This window comes from Chenopodium album, chromosome 24 (genome assembly GCF_948465745.1).
Source record: "Chenopodium album chromosome 24, dcCheAlbu1.1, whole genome shotgun sequence".
In the NCBI taxonomy this organism is placed as follows: domain Eukaryota; kingdom Viridiplantae; phylum Streptophyta; class Magnoliopsida; order Caryophyllales; family Amaranthaceae; genus Chenopodium; species Chenopodium album.
This window is the reverse complement of record NC_137857.1, coordinates 29118265-29135920: the sequence shown is the minus strand read 5'-3', so window position 1 is coordinate 29135920 and position 17656 is coordinate 29118265. Positions and strand designations below refer to the sequence as shown.

Sequence of the window (17656 nt, the reverse complement as noted above, 5' to 3'; positions counted from 1 at the left end):
CCCAATTTGAAGCTGGTTTCTAATCAAATCATATTGGGTTAAAATTGAGTCGGATGATTATCGAGTCGAATTAGTCAGATAACGGGTAGGAACGGGTCATGTTATAATCAAGTCAAGTCGTTAATAAGTTGGGTTTATAGAGTACTGGGTTGAAATGGATTAGATGATAAACATATTGGGTAACATGTTGTAATAACGGGTTACGAGTTTTAGACTATTTGGTCTCAACAGGTTACGGGTCGTAAACGGTTCGGTCACAACGGGTTAAGGATTATAACCGGTTCGGTCACAACGGGTTACGGGTTGGAACGATATTGGTTTATCAGATTTTTATCAGGTTTTAACGGTTTTCGGTTTAAAATGGGTCGGGTTACTATCGGGTTTAGGCGTAATCTGTTTGGGTTGCTTTCAGTTTCGGGTTGTAACGGTTTGGCTTGATAACGGGTCGGTTTAGTAACGGTTCGTACAAATTCAGTTCAGTTCAGCTTCAAGTTGGAAAAATTGGGTCGGGTCAGTTTCCGGTTTCCAAAAAGCGGGTTTTAAACAGTTAAATTCCTTTTCGGATCGGTTCGAAATAGTCGGGTTTAACGGTTCGGGTCAGAAACTGACAGCTCTACTGATAAGAGATACATGTAAAGGTTAATATCTAATTATAAAACACCACAAAGTTGGTATCATTGAGATTAATTTTGCTTTTCAAATTTACTTACTTTCATATTATTTTTCAGATAGAGAATGTCCGTAGAATATTCACCTCCTAGGTTTAGGATATATTTTGTATAAGAATATCTTTATGATGTTTTTACATATCTTGTTAGTTACCTAATATGATTAGGACTCCCAATGTAACCCAATATATATTGATCAATGGAAATCACTCTAATCACAGAGTTAATTTCACTTAAAATATGACCTTTGAATAGGTATTAGAATTTTTTTTTTTCAAGATTTCTTTGTTTAAATATCAACAAATTACAATTCTGAAATTCTTTTTTAAACCCATTCAAAAAAAAAAAAAAATCTTTTTTAAACCCATTCAAAAAATAAATCTTTTTTTAATATTAAATCTAGGACTTTTTCTTTTAAATATCTTAAGTTAATTAATTGCATGCATAGTAATTTGCGATGAAAATTAACCTTTTCTATTATTTTTTTAAATATTAAAAAAAAATACAAATTAAACAAAATGCAGACATTACAATTTAATATGCAAAGATACGAACTAGCTGATATTGATCCACTTCCTAAATGAAAAATAATCAATATCATCTTCAAATTCTTTGAGCAAAGTTTATTACATTTTTTTAAGGATTGGAAAGATATACAAGAAGTTAATACATCGTGAATACTTTACCGTACAAATTCTTAAATGAACCTGGTTCACATTAATTTAATTTTTGTGGACCACTAACATTAGAGAAACTATGATTGTTTTATTAATAAACCAAAGGTCACTATAATAAAAATAAGGTCACTATGTTGAAATAAAAGTCATTTTAATAATATAAACGCTATAAAGGTTAATTTTTTCAATGAAATATTTTATATAGTGGTCAATATAAATAATAAAGGTCACTATGTTAAAATTAGGGTCATACGCCGTACTTCAACCTCACAATAATATCAAGTGTTATACTAGTTTTAATAAAGGTTACTATGCTAAAAATAAGGTTACTATGTCAAAAATTAAATAAAGATCACTATGTTCACTATAATGTCAGCTGCGTGTGTATAAACCCCGGGTCCACAATAATTGTGGACCAGGTCCACGCAAGTTTTTCCGTGTCATTCTAATTGTATGTTTGAAAAATGACCCCTAATTTCTACTCCATTGAATTAGTGTCCTAGTACTTTATCGTTTTATTTACGATTTTTTTTAATTGCCGAATAACTTTAATTTCGTAAAGAAAATAATTATGAAAACTGCTATATATTAAAAAACATACACATTATTACGAATCTAATAAATAAGTTATTTTCTTTATAGATTATCGTTCACATAATGTTAAAATTTGGTTAAATCAGACCATCAAATCAGATTAGATTAAACCATAATAGATTAAATCAGATCAGATAAGCAAATATAAGGTGAAATAAACAATCCTTTAGTTTCCTAATAAACCCAATCCAGTCGCTCCTTTAAAGAAAGAAAACTTTTTTATGTAAAAAGAATGTACGCCACAATTTTCATTTTATTTCTTTGTTTTCTCTCTTTTTTTTTTTATCTCAGTTCCACTATCTTTTTCCTCTTTTTTACTTTTAATAAATAAGAAGAAGCTAAGTATAGAATAATTTATTGGTAAAATTGGCCGCAACACCTTAAACTATGGCTTAGGTACACTAAGCACCTTGAACTTTGCATAGTATCCAAAAGATCACCAACTTTAGTGTTAGGTGTAATGCGTGCCTTAAATGAGAATTATTTTTAGCCAATAATTCATTGGAGGAGGTGAATCTTCACTCTCTAGAATAATTAAAAGAAATGTTGAACAATTCTCATCCATTTGGCATGCATGGATCACCTCATCCGGTGAAATAAGTGACCGGAAATTTTCATATAAGACACACGTCGCACCTAGCTAACACCGTAGTTTGTGGTGTTTTGGCTAATATATAAAGTTCGGGGTATTGAGTACACCTAAGCTATACTTCAGGGTGTTGCGGCCAAATTTGCCTAATTTATATTGGAGTTGTTCTACTGTTTCACATTGAATTAGTGAGAGACTAAGAGAGAGAATGACAAGCATATAATCCCGGTCAACTACACAAGTTAATACCAATTTATTTTGTAACAGAAACTGAAGTGAACTCTCTCTCTTGGTTTGCGGGTGCGGCCCAGGCCCGCGTTTAACACGGTATCAGAGCAAGGCCCACGATATGGGACCTCTAATGGTTTGAGTATATTGCCAGGCCCAAAGTTTGGGACCTTTAATGGCATTAAGTATTTTGGGCCAAATTGAATTGGATCAAGTGATCCTTGAGTTAAAAGGGACCTTACATGTGAGGGGGAGTGTTGAAGTATCTCCCACCAAGTAACACATGTAACAGTCCCACATTGATTAAAGAAGAAAAAGTTAAACACTTTATAAGGCTAAGAGGCTACTCCTCCTATTGCCATATGGTTTTGGGATGGAACCTCCTTTAATTTGGACTTGTGAAGTGAACTCTCTCTCTTGGTTTGCGGGTGCGGCCCAGGCCCGCGTTTAACAGAAACATATATAAAGCTAAAATAGTCAAATTGATTTTAATTTGGGAGGAGAAGACACGTATGTGATGCAAGTTTGAGCTTTTAAATACCAGATACAAATTTAGAAATACAAACATGAATAAACAAAAATACGTAGTATATACTTTGTATATTGCACTATAGAATGATAATAATTAACAACGATGGGGTCATAAGATAACCTTTCTAACTGAAGATAAAAAAAAAAAAAAAGATTTATTATATGGTCCAATTTATTTCTAACATGAACAAATACATCTAACATTTTAGTTAAAAGAGGACGCATAGTAAGAATTTTGAAAAAATTCAGATATCACTCATATCAGTATGTTGCTTTGCCCTTCTGAGTGTTTGTTAATTGATTGATATTCATTGGATGAGCTATCCGACGATCCGAAGTGTTATATGCAGCTTGTGCTACCATTCCATTCATAACATCACTTGGATGAACTCCGTCAAAGTATGCATAAAAGTCCCGATTTGCGCATGGTGTACTGTGAGGCTCACACTCGAAAACAATATTCAATTTGCAACAAGGCGAGCTCGTATTGATATCTGCATCATTTGATTTGATATTCGTATCAGATTTTATAGCTTGAAGTTACGTTTTTATGCTCTATGTTACTTGGACTCAGATACCCATATCTAACAAAAGTACGTGTTTAAATGTCTAACTCGACTATTTTGTGAGAAAATTCTATAATTTTAAATATAAAATGTCCAAGTGTCATATCCATGTCCAAAGTATCTAGGACTGACACAAGTATTTGAGGTGAAATGAAGATTTTCAGTGACGTATTGACATAGCATTAACTCCATTTAATTTTTTTATAGTCTATACAAGATTTATATGCAACATTATCTTTAAAGAGTTCTAACACTAGCCGTTTGTCCACTAAGGCCTTGTTCACTTCACTTTTTAAAAAAATAATATTTAATAAAAATAAGTTTAGTTAAGTAAAATTAATTTCAATTTAGTAAAAAGCAATAACTTTACAGAAAAAATTTAATAGAAGTCAGTAAAATTAAAAATAAAATCTTATTAAATAAGAGAGGATTGAGTCATGAGTCAAAGGTACCGTAACGCCATAGGTCAACATGGGCACTTTAGTAGATATAATCTTAATAATGACCTTAGTGTTACACATATAATTGCTAAGTTCTTGTAATGACCAGGCCTTTGCTTGGAACCAAATACTATTTGATTGTAAAACGACGTACCTGCAGGAAGGGGATTTAAGGCTTGGAAGGTGGAGAAATTAATGATCGTAAATTTGGCCCCAGGAAGCATTGCATTGAAATCATCCACAAGCGATTCAAGCTTTGTATTGAATATATTTGCGGCTTGGTTAACTTCATCTACGCATTGAGTTGTATTGTTCATGATCATTTGAACCGGCACACAACCTAGTTGACCAAGGCCGAAAACTGCTACCGTTCTAGCACCAGTATTATATAGCGTCTAACAAACAACAAAAACAAAACTAAAATTAATTTGTAGACATAATCGTCGTATGTTAGCTAACTTCATTTCTTCATTTTTAGAGGGATCGGAGGTGAGAAGGAACAAAGAACATACCTGTAATTGTAATTTATATCGAGCAATTAATCGATTAGCGTACTGATCTGGGGTGAAGAGCCTCTTTGAAGGATATAATAGCGGCAAGAAGTAGTTATTAATGTAGTCATTGCTACCAATATTCACAGTGTACAAGCACTTGTTCAAGTAGTTAGAAACTGGACCACGAACCATAAATTGAAGCCTTAAGATAGTCTTCATATAATTTATTATTTGTCGATCCAACCATATACGATCACCCTGAAATAAAATGTAACTTAAGAACAAAATTATGTTTACAGTAAAAATGATTATATATTTTTAGCAGAAAATGTAGGTTTACCTTGTTTTTGTTAAAACTAAATTAAATTTATTAACTAGATTAGATCCGATTGCACGGGTTTAACAAAATTTTATTATGACTTATTAAAATCTTTGAAAAGTTGTACAATATAGTTTCTTTTAATATAAACAAAATTACGTAGTTTTATACCGGTTTTAAATTTAAAAAAGACACCAAGGTTGGTACCATGCAATACTCTGTTAATAACAACCTTTAGTTAGCTCTACAGTAATTTAGAAAAAAAAAAATTAAAGAGAATCATAACATTTATAATACACATAAAATGACATAATTTTTTTTTTTCCCAAAGTTATACCTTAGAACAAAGATATCTAGGTTACTGATACAGCACTGTCCCCCCTTACCAATTTAGTTGTCAAATATTGATCGACACATTGTTTGGGCAATAATATTAAATTACCTTATATAAAAGGTATAAAAGATATGAAATTAAAAATATGGAACATATATGTTAAATAAATATTGAAAAAATATCTTCGTTGGTATAATAGAAGATTGTTTGAGAAAATTAATACACCACCAAGAAATGAAACGTGTCATTCCGAAGTATAATATATATCTGTTTTAGTATTATGTTATTGATTTATATGTGTTACTAAAAATATTATCATTTTAATTGAAATAATTTTACGGCCAAATAAAAGATTTACGAAGTATAATATATATTAATCTTGGATCATATATTGCAATATGGAAAGAAAATATTATAGGTACGTGATGAAGATTTGACCTTATAACAAACAAAAAAATTCAAAAAAAGGAAAGAACTACATGCGGGAAATAAAATTCAATCGAGAGATGACATGTTTTATTTGGTCTTAGATTCTCATAATTAAAATAGTTATTAAATTCAATTTATAGTTAATATTTAAATTGAAAAATATAGTAGAGGTATTTGAAAAAAAAAATTAAGTGATTTTAAAGTATTCTCAATATCAATTATATGAATCAACTAAACTCTACTATTTTGTTTTGGCAAATCTAATAACATTCCGTTTAAAAGATAATTGAAAAGGAGTTGAAATAATATTTTAGGTAAATGTGTGTGAAAGACTTATGAACACCAAATAAAAAGGAATATATTTGTCATAAAGATCGATGATATAAAGATTTGGACTAATATAATTATAAATGCAACTATTAAAAAAATTAATTAAAAAGGAAGGAGAAGTTTTAGAGGGAAAAAACAACACGGGGATGTGACATATGTCACTCCCGGTGCAATCGTTGGCTTGTACACTCGGATCAAAGCGGAAAGAATATAGCTTACAGTTGTAAAGAACATCACTAATTTGTAAAAGAACACAACATTGATAGATAAAGAACATAGTAAATTCAGAGAAATAGTTTCAAATAAAGTAAAAGATAATTATTAATTGATTTTTATCACGTAATAATGTTAAATTATTTCAAACTATTAAGTTTCTATCTGAAATTATCTTCTCCAAAAAAAAATAATTCCATATTTTGTTTTCAAATTTCAAAAATTCAAAATTTAAAACTTTATTTCAAAATTTTAGTTTTTAAATGAACATAAAAGAACAAACTATTCAAGTAAAAAGAACATATCTTGTGTTATTAAAAATCAAAATGCATTTTAAATTTATAAACCATACATAATATAAATAAATTTGTAATGAACATATAATTCAGACCCAAAAAAACATATTAATTAAACTCAATAATGAACATTCCAATTAAAAAAATGAATATGGATCCTAGAAATGGTAAAAGAACATTCATCATAAGTTAAAGAACATCTTCTTCAAACTTTGAAAATACACAAAATTTAAAAAAAAAAGATAGTAAAATTAATAAATAAATTGAAAAGTACCTTTTTTGCTAAACATCGAATTCATGAATTACATCTTTCTATTACAAATTGAAACAACTCTATAATAATATTAAATCACTTTGAAATTCAAAATTTTCCATTGTTTCTCTCTCTGTAAAACCACTTTCTCTCTACATACAAAGAAATGAAAGTTTTTTAACCAATAGTATTTTATAAGATGGAGTGTAAATAATAAATCAAATATTGGAATATCAGTAACAAATCAATACATTAGATCAAGGGAGGAAATGTTTTGAACTTTTTTTTTTCAACTTTATGTTAATATACAATAATGTTCTTTATATTAATATACAATGTTTTTTCCATGTTTAAGTCTTGTATTTTGACCGGGTATACCATGTGCATGGTAGATCTGGGTGGATGATAAAATTTTCACTCCCAGTGTATGATTTATTATTTAGTTATGATTGATTGACTATTTTTTAATTATGAACTATTTCCTAGCTAGCTTGTCATGCAATGCTAGAGAATCTGTGATTTGTTTGTAGTACTATATAATTGCTTGCCTTTAAAAAAAAAATGTGTAGTATATATACGAGTAGGATTTATGATCATACCAATACAAATCCTGTTTCAATGAGGATTCCAGCAGAACCGGACGCGAAATTGGCACCTCTCAATATATCTTGATCCATTTGATCTCTATATGGTGCTATAGACTTGTTGAATCCAAGAAATGTAGCTGTAAATCCAACATTTGAATATTCAATAATGCATCCAATGTATTTGGCATATTCGTTACAATATTACATAGTATAGCTTTATCATTGGATGTATGAACGAATTTTTATTGAATTGTAGCTAGCGGATCTAAACAAACTTTATCGATCAACAAGCTATACTTACAAATATAGTCCTCAATAGTCCGGTTGTTGGTAAACCTTCCAGTGGATACACCTCCAGGGAAATCAACCCCATAAGGCGGGAAATTTGCCTTAGCTAGTGTTAGAAGGTGGTTGTTGTTTCCAACATCGGACAATGAGTCCCCGAAAATGAAATAACATGGCACTCCTGGTTCACCTTTAACCAAAACACCGCAAACCATAGAAAAAATAAAAACTATAATTCTCAACATATTGGGATTTTGGGAATTGATTGCGTAGAAGAGTTAGTCTTAAAACTATGTGATATTGAAGAAGAGAGTAGTGGTCTTGGATTGAATGTTGATACGATACTTATAGCAAGTTATTGTGGTAAGGATGCCCATGCAACGTACGTACGTCATTTCAAAACTTTTAAGTTTGATTGAAAAAAAAGAAAACAATTATTGAAAGATTAAGACTAGCTAATGCCTAATGATAATTTGTTTTGAAAAAATAGTTGAAAAAAAGAATGTGTTTTTATTAGATGATTTGACCCGGATACGCTACTTACATTGCATATAGATTTTTTTTTTCCTTTTTTTTTTTTTTTTTTTTTTTTTTGACATGAGCTTAAACAAATGTTCTTATGAGTTATGACTATAGATGTTGATTATGGATTATAATTTGCTGTAGATTAATTGATTTTTTATTTATTCCAATGATGTAAAAGTTAATATATAATCTAAAAAATTAACCACTTAGAGTTATAAAATGGAGTATCGATCATGTTAGTATTTTACTATGATTTTTGATAATCCAAATCCTAAATCAATTTATTTTCTTAATTGAGAAGGATGAGAAGAATAGCGGCATAAGATTGATTTATACACAAGGAGAACACCTGTTTTAAGATGGCTCAATGTTGGAAAATTAGGTCAATAGTGGAAATTTCCTGCCAAAAGTAGTATATTAAAACATAAAACCTTTTATTAGTAGCTACTAATTTCATACATCTTTTTTATTAAGTAAGTTATCTCAAAATCAGGGTTTTATTAGTTAGTTTAAAACAAAAACTTCCAAAAATTATTAAACATTTTCGCCACACAATACACTCAAACTTATCTAAATTAAAGTACAAATATACACATGAAAAAATAAAACAAGTAATAAAATACAAAGAGATTACAAGTATAATGACTTGGCTAAGTTGGTTTCTTGCACACTTTTTTGAACAATTGGTTATGAGGTCGACTCCAATAGGCAATTGCCCATACCATTTTGCTTCTTATTATGTTTTATTTTTCTATAACATTTATTGCTCAAGATACTGATAAGCCAGTCAGCTTTTAATTCTTTTTTTTGGTTCAATAAAAGTTATAAATAAAAGCTATAAATATCTAATTCGTATTCCTTATAATCTTTTCGGGAGGAAGGGATGGACTATACTATTTTCGGGAGGAGGCATCCATAGCGGCCGTTTCTATGGAAGAATTGTCAACCTTAAAGCTTTGGCATAGAAGATTGGGTCACCCTCCCGAGAAAGTTGTAAAGCTCCGTCCTTTTCTTAGCAATTCTAAGGGTCATTTAAATAAAAATTGTGAAGTGTGTCATCGTTCTAAACACACTAGGGACAAATTTCCTTTAAGTGAAAATAAAGCTTCTCGTATTTTTGAAATAGTTCATTGTGATTTATGGGGGCCGTACAACGAACCCTCTTCTTGTGGTGCTCAATATTTTTTGACTTTAGTTGATGATTATTCTCGTGCCGTCTGGATATATTTATTAAATGATAAAACAGAGGTGTTTAAGATGTTTATGTCCTTTATAGCCATGATTGATAGACAATTTTCACAGAAAAAAAAAATAATACGCAGTGATAATGGTACTGAATACTTTTGTATGAAAAATTATAATTCGGCTCAAGGCATTCTATTTCAATCATCTTGTGTGGGAACCCCTCAACAAAACGGGAGAGTGGGGAGAAAACACCAACACATCCTCAATGTTGCTCGAGCCCTTAGATTTCAGGGGGGTTACCAATTTATTTTTGAAGAGAGTGTGCCCTTGCAGCTACTCATATAATAAATAGAACACCATCTGTCCTCCTCAACAATAAAACTCCTTATGAAATGTTATTTGGCACCCCACCTTTGTTTAGTGAGTTGCGTGTGTTTGGGTCCTTGTGCTTTGCTCATAACCAAAAGGCAAAGAGTGACAAATTTGCGAGTCGTAGTCGAAAGTGTGTATTTGTTGGGTACCCTTTCGGGAAGAAGGGATGGTATTTGTATGACTTGGATAAAAAAACAATTTGTCTCAAGGAATGTTCGATTTTTTGAGGATGTGTATCCCTACTTGGATGCCGAAGGTACAAATATAGATATTTCAACACCTAATACGGATGCTAGTGTTGATATGGGAAGGGACTTGGATATTATATATGCTCTCGACGAGGGCTATGACACCCTTGAAGAGCAACTGCAGCAGCAACCGCCTGTGGTTGCTGTGCCCACACCACAGCCGGCTGTGGCTAACTCCTCCCCAGCTCCCAAAGCTACTGTCCAAGAGGAGCTACAAGAAGCAGCCACGACCCCCGATGCAATGGGGCGTGGGCATTGACAGAAATTTGTCTCGAGCAAACTCCGAGGTTTTGTGACTCATGCTCAAGTAACCCGAAATAGTCTATCTCCTTCACCTGCTCCAGTTGCTCCACCTCCTTTAGGTATACTGTATCCTATAGCACATTATGTTAGTTGTGATAAGTTTTCTGTAAAACATCGAAATTTTGTTGCAGCAATAACAGCAGGTAAAGAGCCTCGTTCCTTCAAAGAGGCAATGCAAGATGAAGATTGGAAGGTGACCATGAAAGAAGAAATGTGTGCTCTTGAGAATAATGGCACGTGGACTTTGGAAAAATTGCCTCCCGGGAAAAAGGCCCTTGGTAGCCAATGGTTGTGCAAAATTAAGTACAAATCTGATGGAAGTATTGAGCGACTAAAGGCACGCTTGGTTGTTTTTGGTAATCATCAAACCGAAGGCATTGACTATGATGAAAATTTTGCCTCGGTGGTCAAGATGACAACCGTTCGTGCTTTCCTTGCTTAGCTGCCTCGAAAAATAATGCGTTCCTTCATGGTGATTTAAATGAGGAAGTATACATGAAACTTCCTCCGGGATTCACTAAAGATGAACCGGGTCTTGTTTATCGTTTTCGCAAATCTTTATATGGCCTCAAACAAGCTCCGAGGTGTTGGTTTTCCAAGCTCACTACCGCTTTGAAAAAATATGGTTCTGTACAATCAAACCCGGACTACTCTCTTTTTACATATACCAAGGGGTCTATTCAACTTAACGTTCTTGTTTATGTTGATGATTTAATTGTGTCCGACAATAATTCCAATGCTATAAATTGTTCAATCAAGCATTATTTGAGCACTTGTTTCCATATGAAGGACTTGGGAGTACTAAAATATTTTCTAGCCGTTGAAGTGGCTAGGAGCATTACGGGGCTGTTCTTATGTCAACGCAAGTATGACCTTGACATCATCTCAGGGACAGGTCTTCTCGGGTCTAAGCCAGTTCACACTCCGATGGAGAAAAACCATAAATTGGCTCGTGCTACAGGGCCTTTACTCACGGATCTAGCAGGCTATAGAAGACTTGTTGGGCGCTTGGTTTACTTAGGTGTCACTCGCCCCGACTTGACTTACTCGGTTCATGTCCTATCCCAATTCATGAAGGCGCCTCAACAAGAGCATTGGGAGGCTGCTTTAAGAGTGGTATGCTACCTAAAGTGTACTCCAAGCCAAGGCATTTTACTTCGCTCGGATAGTGAGCTCACGTTACAAGGATGGTGTGACTCCGACTCGGCAGCATGTCCCCTCAAACGACACTCTTTGTCAGGGTGGCTGGTGTTCTTAGGCCACTCACCGATTGCATGGAAAACTAAAAAGCAAGCCACGGCTGCAACTTCATCTGCCGAAGCTGAGTACCGATCAATGTATGGCATCACGTGTGAAGTAAAATGGTTAAGAGGCTTACTTCTAAGCTTGGGGGTCCAATATCCTCGTGCTGTACCTATTTATTGTGATAGTCAAGCGGCAATACACATTGCTCAAAAACCCGTGTACCACGAACACACAAAATATATTGAAGTGGATTGCCACTTTGTTAGAGATGTCGTGCAAGAAGGCCTTATTACCACTACTCATGTGCGCACAAATGAGCAATTGGCTGACATATTCACGAAAGCCTTGGGTCGACCACAAGTTGACTATCTTCTTATCAAGTTGGGCATCTTTGATCCTAGTGCTCCAACTTGAAGGGGGGTGTTAGGAAAGATATGATAATATGTTTATGATATATTATTTGATTATGCAAGATATATTTTCCAGCTTATCTTAGGAAAGGATAGTTAGTTTCCTAAGCTTGATAAGATTTGATATTATCTCTTCCATGGAGAGGGAGGGGGAAGTCTTGTATATATAAATAATTATGTTGGTCGAATTATATGATCAAGAAATACAATTCTAATTCTTCTAATTCTATTCTAATTCTCTCAATATTATCACCCAGCAACAACAATTAGGAAGGGATTGGAATCTAATTGCCCATAACAGAGCCCTGAATTCGGATTAGCCCAAAGGGTGAATTGGGTAGAACACCAAAAAAAAAAAGAATCAGCGGAAATTAGACAATTGTAAAATATGATCAGACAAACGAGAAATGCTTTCTCTTTTTGCAAATACATAATATTAAGCATTAATACACTAAAAAAGAGCACTAATGGCCCAAACTAGAGATTCTTTGGAACTAGAAGATGTCAAGGAATAAACAGAAAAACTGAGTTGGAAACTTGAGCTTGCATATAACAGCTTGATCCTTTAGATAAATGACCATGGTAACCATATTAGTTGCTGGACCAACTAAATCAAAAATTGTTTTGATTTATATAATCACTCTATTACGCCCCTTCACATAAGGTTCCGTTGGATTTGTAATGTGGATTGGTTTGGGTCTTCCTATAGGCATCGTGGAATAAATCTTACTTGAAAAGAGGGGTAGATTGGATAGGGTTTCCAGATGTCGTGATTTTTTGTCACACTGCCTCTGATACCATGATCAATGACGACTAACTTAACCATAAGATTTTGATTGAGTTTTCCTCATTAGGTGAAGCTAATTTAGTGTTATAAATTTGAGTATTTCTTTGAAGTTGATAATGTGTTATTAATCAAGTCTTTCCTTTTGAAAAACTCCCGTATACGTTTTGCTTACCTATGATTGGCTACCTTGATTTACTAAAAGTAACTATATGAACATTAACGCCATGTTTGGATAACAATAGTGGAGGGAAAGGGAGGAGAAGGAAAAAGAGGGAAGGGAAAGGGAGGGAGAAGGAGACCTTTCATTTTCCTTCCAAATCTCTCCAACAAAGGAGGGATTTGATTTATTAAAAGTTGAAGGAAAATGGATCCTTTTAATTCTCTCCCCTTCCTTCCTTAATTGCATAAAATATCCAAACAAGGGAGGATGCATCCCTTTATTTCTCTTTTCTTCCTTTCCCTTCATTTCTCTCTATCCAAACATAGGGTAAAAGAAAACTCTAGACTTGAACAAATAACGTCAAAAGTGTATGAATTCATTAGCTCTCTTGCACAAGATACATACGCATGATTCATTGATTCCTTTCTAATTTAAATTGATTTTAGATTGTCATTGATAACACGATAAAATACATGTTTTATATGCCATATTTATATGATATTTGTCTTACTTTCTCCCTATATTTAATTACTTGATCGTCATTTTACTATATATTTCGATTATTGCTCTACTCGAGTTCTTTTTCTTTGTAGGTTTTTGCTCCTAAGATTATATTAGCAAGGATATTCAAGTTGGAGGTGTTGCACTTAGGACAAACATTGTAGCTTAGTCATGGAATAAAAGTTCTATAAGTTGCTCACAACATTTATGGTACTCTTGTGAAGCTAAATACAATATATGGCAATAACATTGTTGCACCAAGCATGGCATGGCAGCCTACTCCGCAACCCGGTTGCGACTTGAAACACTCTACCGCAACCTACCCGCGGCCAACTTGCCAAACACTAAAGAAGAAGAATGTGTGGCAGATTACACCACAGCCTACCTACGGCTTGGGGCATCACACCGCAACATGTCTGCGGCCTCTTCTTGGATAGCGATTGAGAAGGCCGGGTTTAAAAAAGATTTTGGGCCAAATTAAGGGACTCCTAATTCCACTTAACTTCCTTAATATTCTAGCTTATATACATCCTTATGAGTTTAACATGAGGGGGGTCTTGGAAGCCACATAAGAGGCGTAGAAATTAGAAACCTCAGACATCTTTGGAGTATGAGATTTAGTTTTGTACTTTCTTTTTGTTAGTTTTCAATTCTTCACTACTAGAAAACACCTTATTTCTGACGGAATCCTTCCGACGGACCTTAATTTTCGTCGGAAAGTTTGAAATTTACGACGGAATTGTGTGCCTCGTAATATTTCGTCGGAAAATCCCTCGCTAATTTTCCGACGGAATTTAATTTCCTCGGAAAAAATAAATTACGACGGAAATATCCGTCGAAAATTGGTTTCCGACGGAAATTTCCGTCGCAATTTAAATTTTCCGAGGAAATTAAATTCCGTCGGAAAATATTTAACACAAATCCCCTTTTCTCGTGGCTTAGCCACAGAACAGAAGAGAAGAGAGAGAAAGAAAGGGGAAGAGAAGAGAGAGAAAGAAAGGGGAAGAGAAGGGAGAAAGAGGAAGACCGCCCGCCCGCCACGCCGGACTTTCTCCCGTTCATCCGCCGTGGTCGGTGCGCACCTCAGGTAAGTGCCGCAGTTCGTGTTTTTTTTTTTTAATTTTCGAAGAACCCTAACCCTAACTAATGACCAGCCACCGCCACCGCCCTGAGGTGCCGGACTTTCTCCCGTACATCGACCGTCGGTGCGCACCTCAGGTAAGTGCCGCACTATGTTTTTTTTTTTTAATTTTCGAATATCTAACGGAGTGAGGGGGATGGGGTTTACGGGGTGAGGGGAAGGGAGGGTAGGGGTTTCGTGGGTGGGGGAAGGAGGGGGAGGGTGGGGAGTGGAGGTCGGGGGGTGGGGGGAGTTTTCGGGCTGGGTGAGGGTATTTTCGGGGGTGGGGGCTGGAGGAAAGGGTGGGGATGGGGTGGTTTAGGTGGGGAACTGGTGGTTTGTGGGGTGGGGGAATTTTTTTTTTTTTTTAATTTCTGATTTTTAATTTATTTTAATTTTTATTTTATTTTTAACTAATGGACCAGCCACCGCCACCGCCACTGACCCCTGAAGTTTCTCTGCCACCGCCACCGCCCCTTTCCCTTCTACCACCACCGCTTGGCTGCCGACGGTAAGTGAATTGTGGTTTTTATTAATTTTTTTTTTAAACACTAACCCTTACCTGTTTTGGGTTGACAGGCGCCACAGCCACCACCTTTGGGTTGACGACCACAACCTCCGGCCACTGTGCGTAGGTGGTAAGTTTTGTGGTTGTTTTCTGTTTTTTTTTTTGTTTTTTTAATATTTTATTTTTTAAAACACTTTAATTAATTGAATCTCACGTTACACACTCTAAATTATATGTCAATTAAATTTATTTGTTATAAGTGTGGATTTTTTTGGTGTAATTGTCAATAAAAACGGTAGATCTAGAATTTAATGACATTATAAAACTTAAAATTCTTAGTTTAGTTGATGAATGACATGTTAGTAAAATATATAAATTTAATTGTATATAGAAATATGTTAGTTTAGTTTATTTGGTTAAAAATAGACATTAGTTTTGTTTATTTTGAATAAAAATATTAACTTAGTTAAATTAAGTTTAATTATACATGTTAATTTATAATGTTAACATTTTTGTTAGTTTAGTTTAGTTTAGTTTAGTTTATTTTAATTATGTTTGTTAGGTTATTTGGTTAAAAATAGACATTAGTTTTGTTTATTATGAAAAAAATGTTAACTTAGTTAAATTAAGTTTGATATATGTTAATTTATAATGTTAACATTTTTTGTTAGTTAAGTTTACTTTGGAAAAAATAATATGTTAGTTTAGTAAATAGCTTGTTTAAGTATGTATGTTAGTTTATTTGGTTTATAATAAGCATTAGTTTAGTTTACTTTGATAAAAAAATATTAATTGCCATTTTGTTTATTTTAGTTAAGTAAACGAGAATAACATATTATTTGCATTCCCATGACACTTTGATGGGTAATGAATATTCAACACATTTTGTGACTAATGTGATTATACATTTGCGTGAGTTGTGTAGAAGTTGTAATCATGAAACGAACTGAACGAAGCTGGATGTATGAAAGGAAAGTTGGACAATCTGTTAATCCGGCCTTTGTGAAAGGGGTAGATGAATTCCTTAAATGCGTGGAAGATCATCCCAAAAGTAGCAACCCCAATGTAAGAACAAAAAGCTTTGGGACACGGAAACGGTTAAACTTCATTTGTATCGGAACGGTTTTGTTCCTAATTACTATGAGTGGATGTGTCATAGGGAAGGGTTTCCAGGAGTTCCTGAACGACAAGTAAATGAATATCGTGAAATGGTCTTCGATGCTTTTGGTCATAATGAAGATGAAGAACGAGGGCATTCGGAAGAGGCGAGTGTTTCTGCAGAGGAGGAGCCTAATGCACAAGCTAAGCATTTTCTGGATTTGTTGAAGAATTCCGAACAACCATTATACGAAGGGAGTTCAATGTCTGTGTTAGAGATGGCTTCTAGAATTACTAGTCTTAAGTGTGAGTATAATTTGCCCCACAGATGTGTTGACGGGTTTGCTTCTTTGGTGAATGAAGCGATTCCTGACAACAACCATATGGCAGACACATTCTATGAGGTGAAAAAGATTGTGAAGGGGTTGGAGTTGCCTCATGAAAAGATTCATGCATGCCCGAAAGGATGTATGCTGTTTTGGAAGGATGATGTGCTGTTAACCACATGTAGGGTGTGTGGTAGCGATCGATACAAGAAGACTTCTAAAGGTAGCTTAGTGACTCTGAATGTTCTATTTTATTTCTTGATCACACCCAGGTTGCAAAGGCTCTATGCAACCAAGAAAGTTTCGGAGGAAATGACATGGCATTCGAACAATCCTCGGGTTCAAGGCATGATGGCGCACCCTAGTGATACTGAAGCTTGGAAGCATCTTGATAGTTGCTTTCCAGATTTTGCCAATGAGCCTCGTAATGTTCGACTTGGCTTGTGTACAGATGGTTTTGCTCCTCATGGTAAGTTTGGGGGACAGTATTCTTGTTGGCCTGTCATTTTGACCCCTTATAACTTGCCTCCCTCGATGTGTATGAAAAGGCAATTCATGTTCCTTTCGTTGCTCGTTCCCGGTCCTAAAAACCCTAAGGGCAACTTGGATGTGTATATGCAACCGCTGGTAGAAGAGTTGAAACAATTATGGGAAGTTGGGGCAAACACATATGACATTTCGAGGAAACAAAATTTCACACTTCGAGCAGCCATCCTTTGGACCATTAGTGACTTCCCGGCTTATGGCATGTTGTCTGGTTGGACTACAGCTGGTAAGAAGGCTTGTCCTTATTGCATGGAGAAAAGCAAAGCATTTTGGCTTGACCATGGAGGAAAAGTCTCCTGGTTTGATTGTCATCGCCAATTCCTTCCAGTAGATCACCCTTTTCGAAAGAGTAAAACTGCATTTTGTAAAAACAAAGTCGAGAAAGGTTCACCACTACATATCATGTCTGGAGAGGAACTGTGGGAATGTGTTAAAGACCTTCCAAGGGCAGTAGATGGGCCTGAAGCACTGAAACTTCTCAAAAAAGCC

General features: G+C 34.4%; 1 protein-coding gene across 1 annotated transcript; it reads right to left on the bottom strand.

The window, feature by feature from the left end:
* Positions 1–3434: 3434 nt before the first annotated feature.
* LOC145612548 (GDSL esterase/lipase At4g18970-like) lies at positions 3435–8116 on the bottom strand. The gene is made up of 5 exons (XM_081667898.1): positions 7850–8116; positions 7561–7685; positions 4806–5045; positions 4448–4688; positions 3435–3781 (listed from the first exon to the last, which is right to left on the bottom strand). The coding sequence occupies exons 1-5, from the start codon at positions 8076–8078 to the stop codon at positions 3549–3551; spliced, it is 1068 nt and encodes a 355-aa protein (XP_081524024.1). The 5' UTR covers positions 8079–8116; the 3' UTR covers positions 3435–3548.
* Positions 8117–17656: the final 9540 nt, after the last annotated feature.

Bases quoted from the DNA above. Each gene is read 5' to 3' on its own strand.
- LOC145612548 (XM_081667898.1), bottom strand. From the start codon at position 8,078: ATGTTGAGAATTATAGTTTTTATTTTTTCTATGGTTTGCGGTGTTTTG. The intron at 4,689-4,805 runs GTATGTTCTTTG...GTTGTTTGTTAG, and splicing joins GATATAAATTACAATTACAG to ACGCTATATAATACTGGTGC. The intron at 3,782-4,447 runs GTACGTCGTTTT...CAAATGATGCAG, and splicing joins CTTAAATCCCCTTCCTGCAG to ATATCAATACGAGCTCGCCT.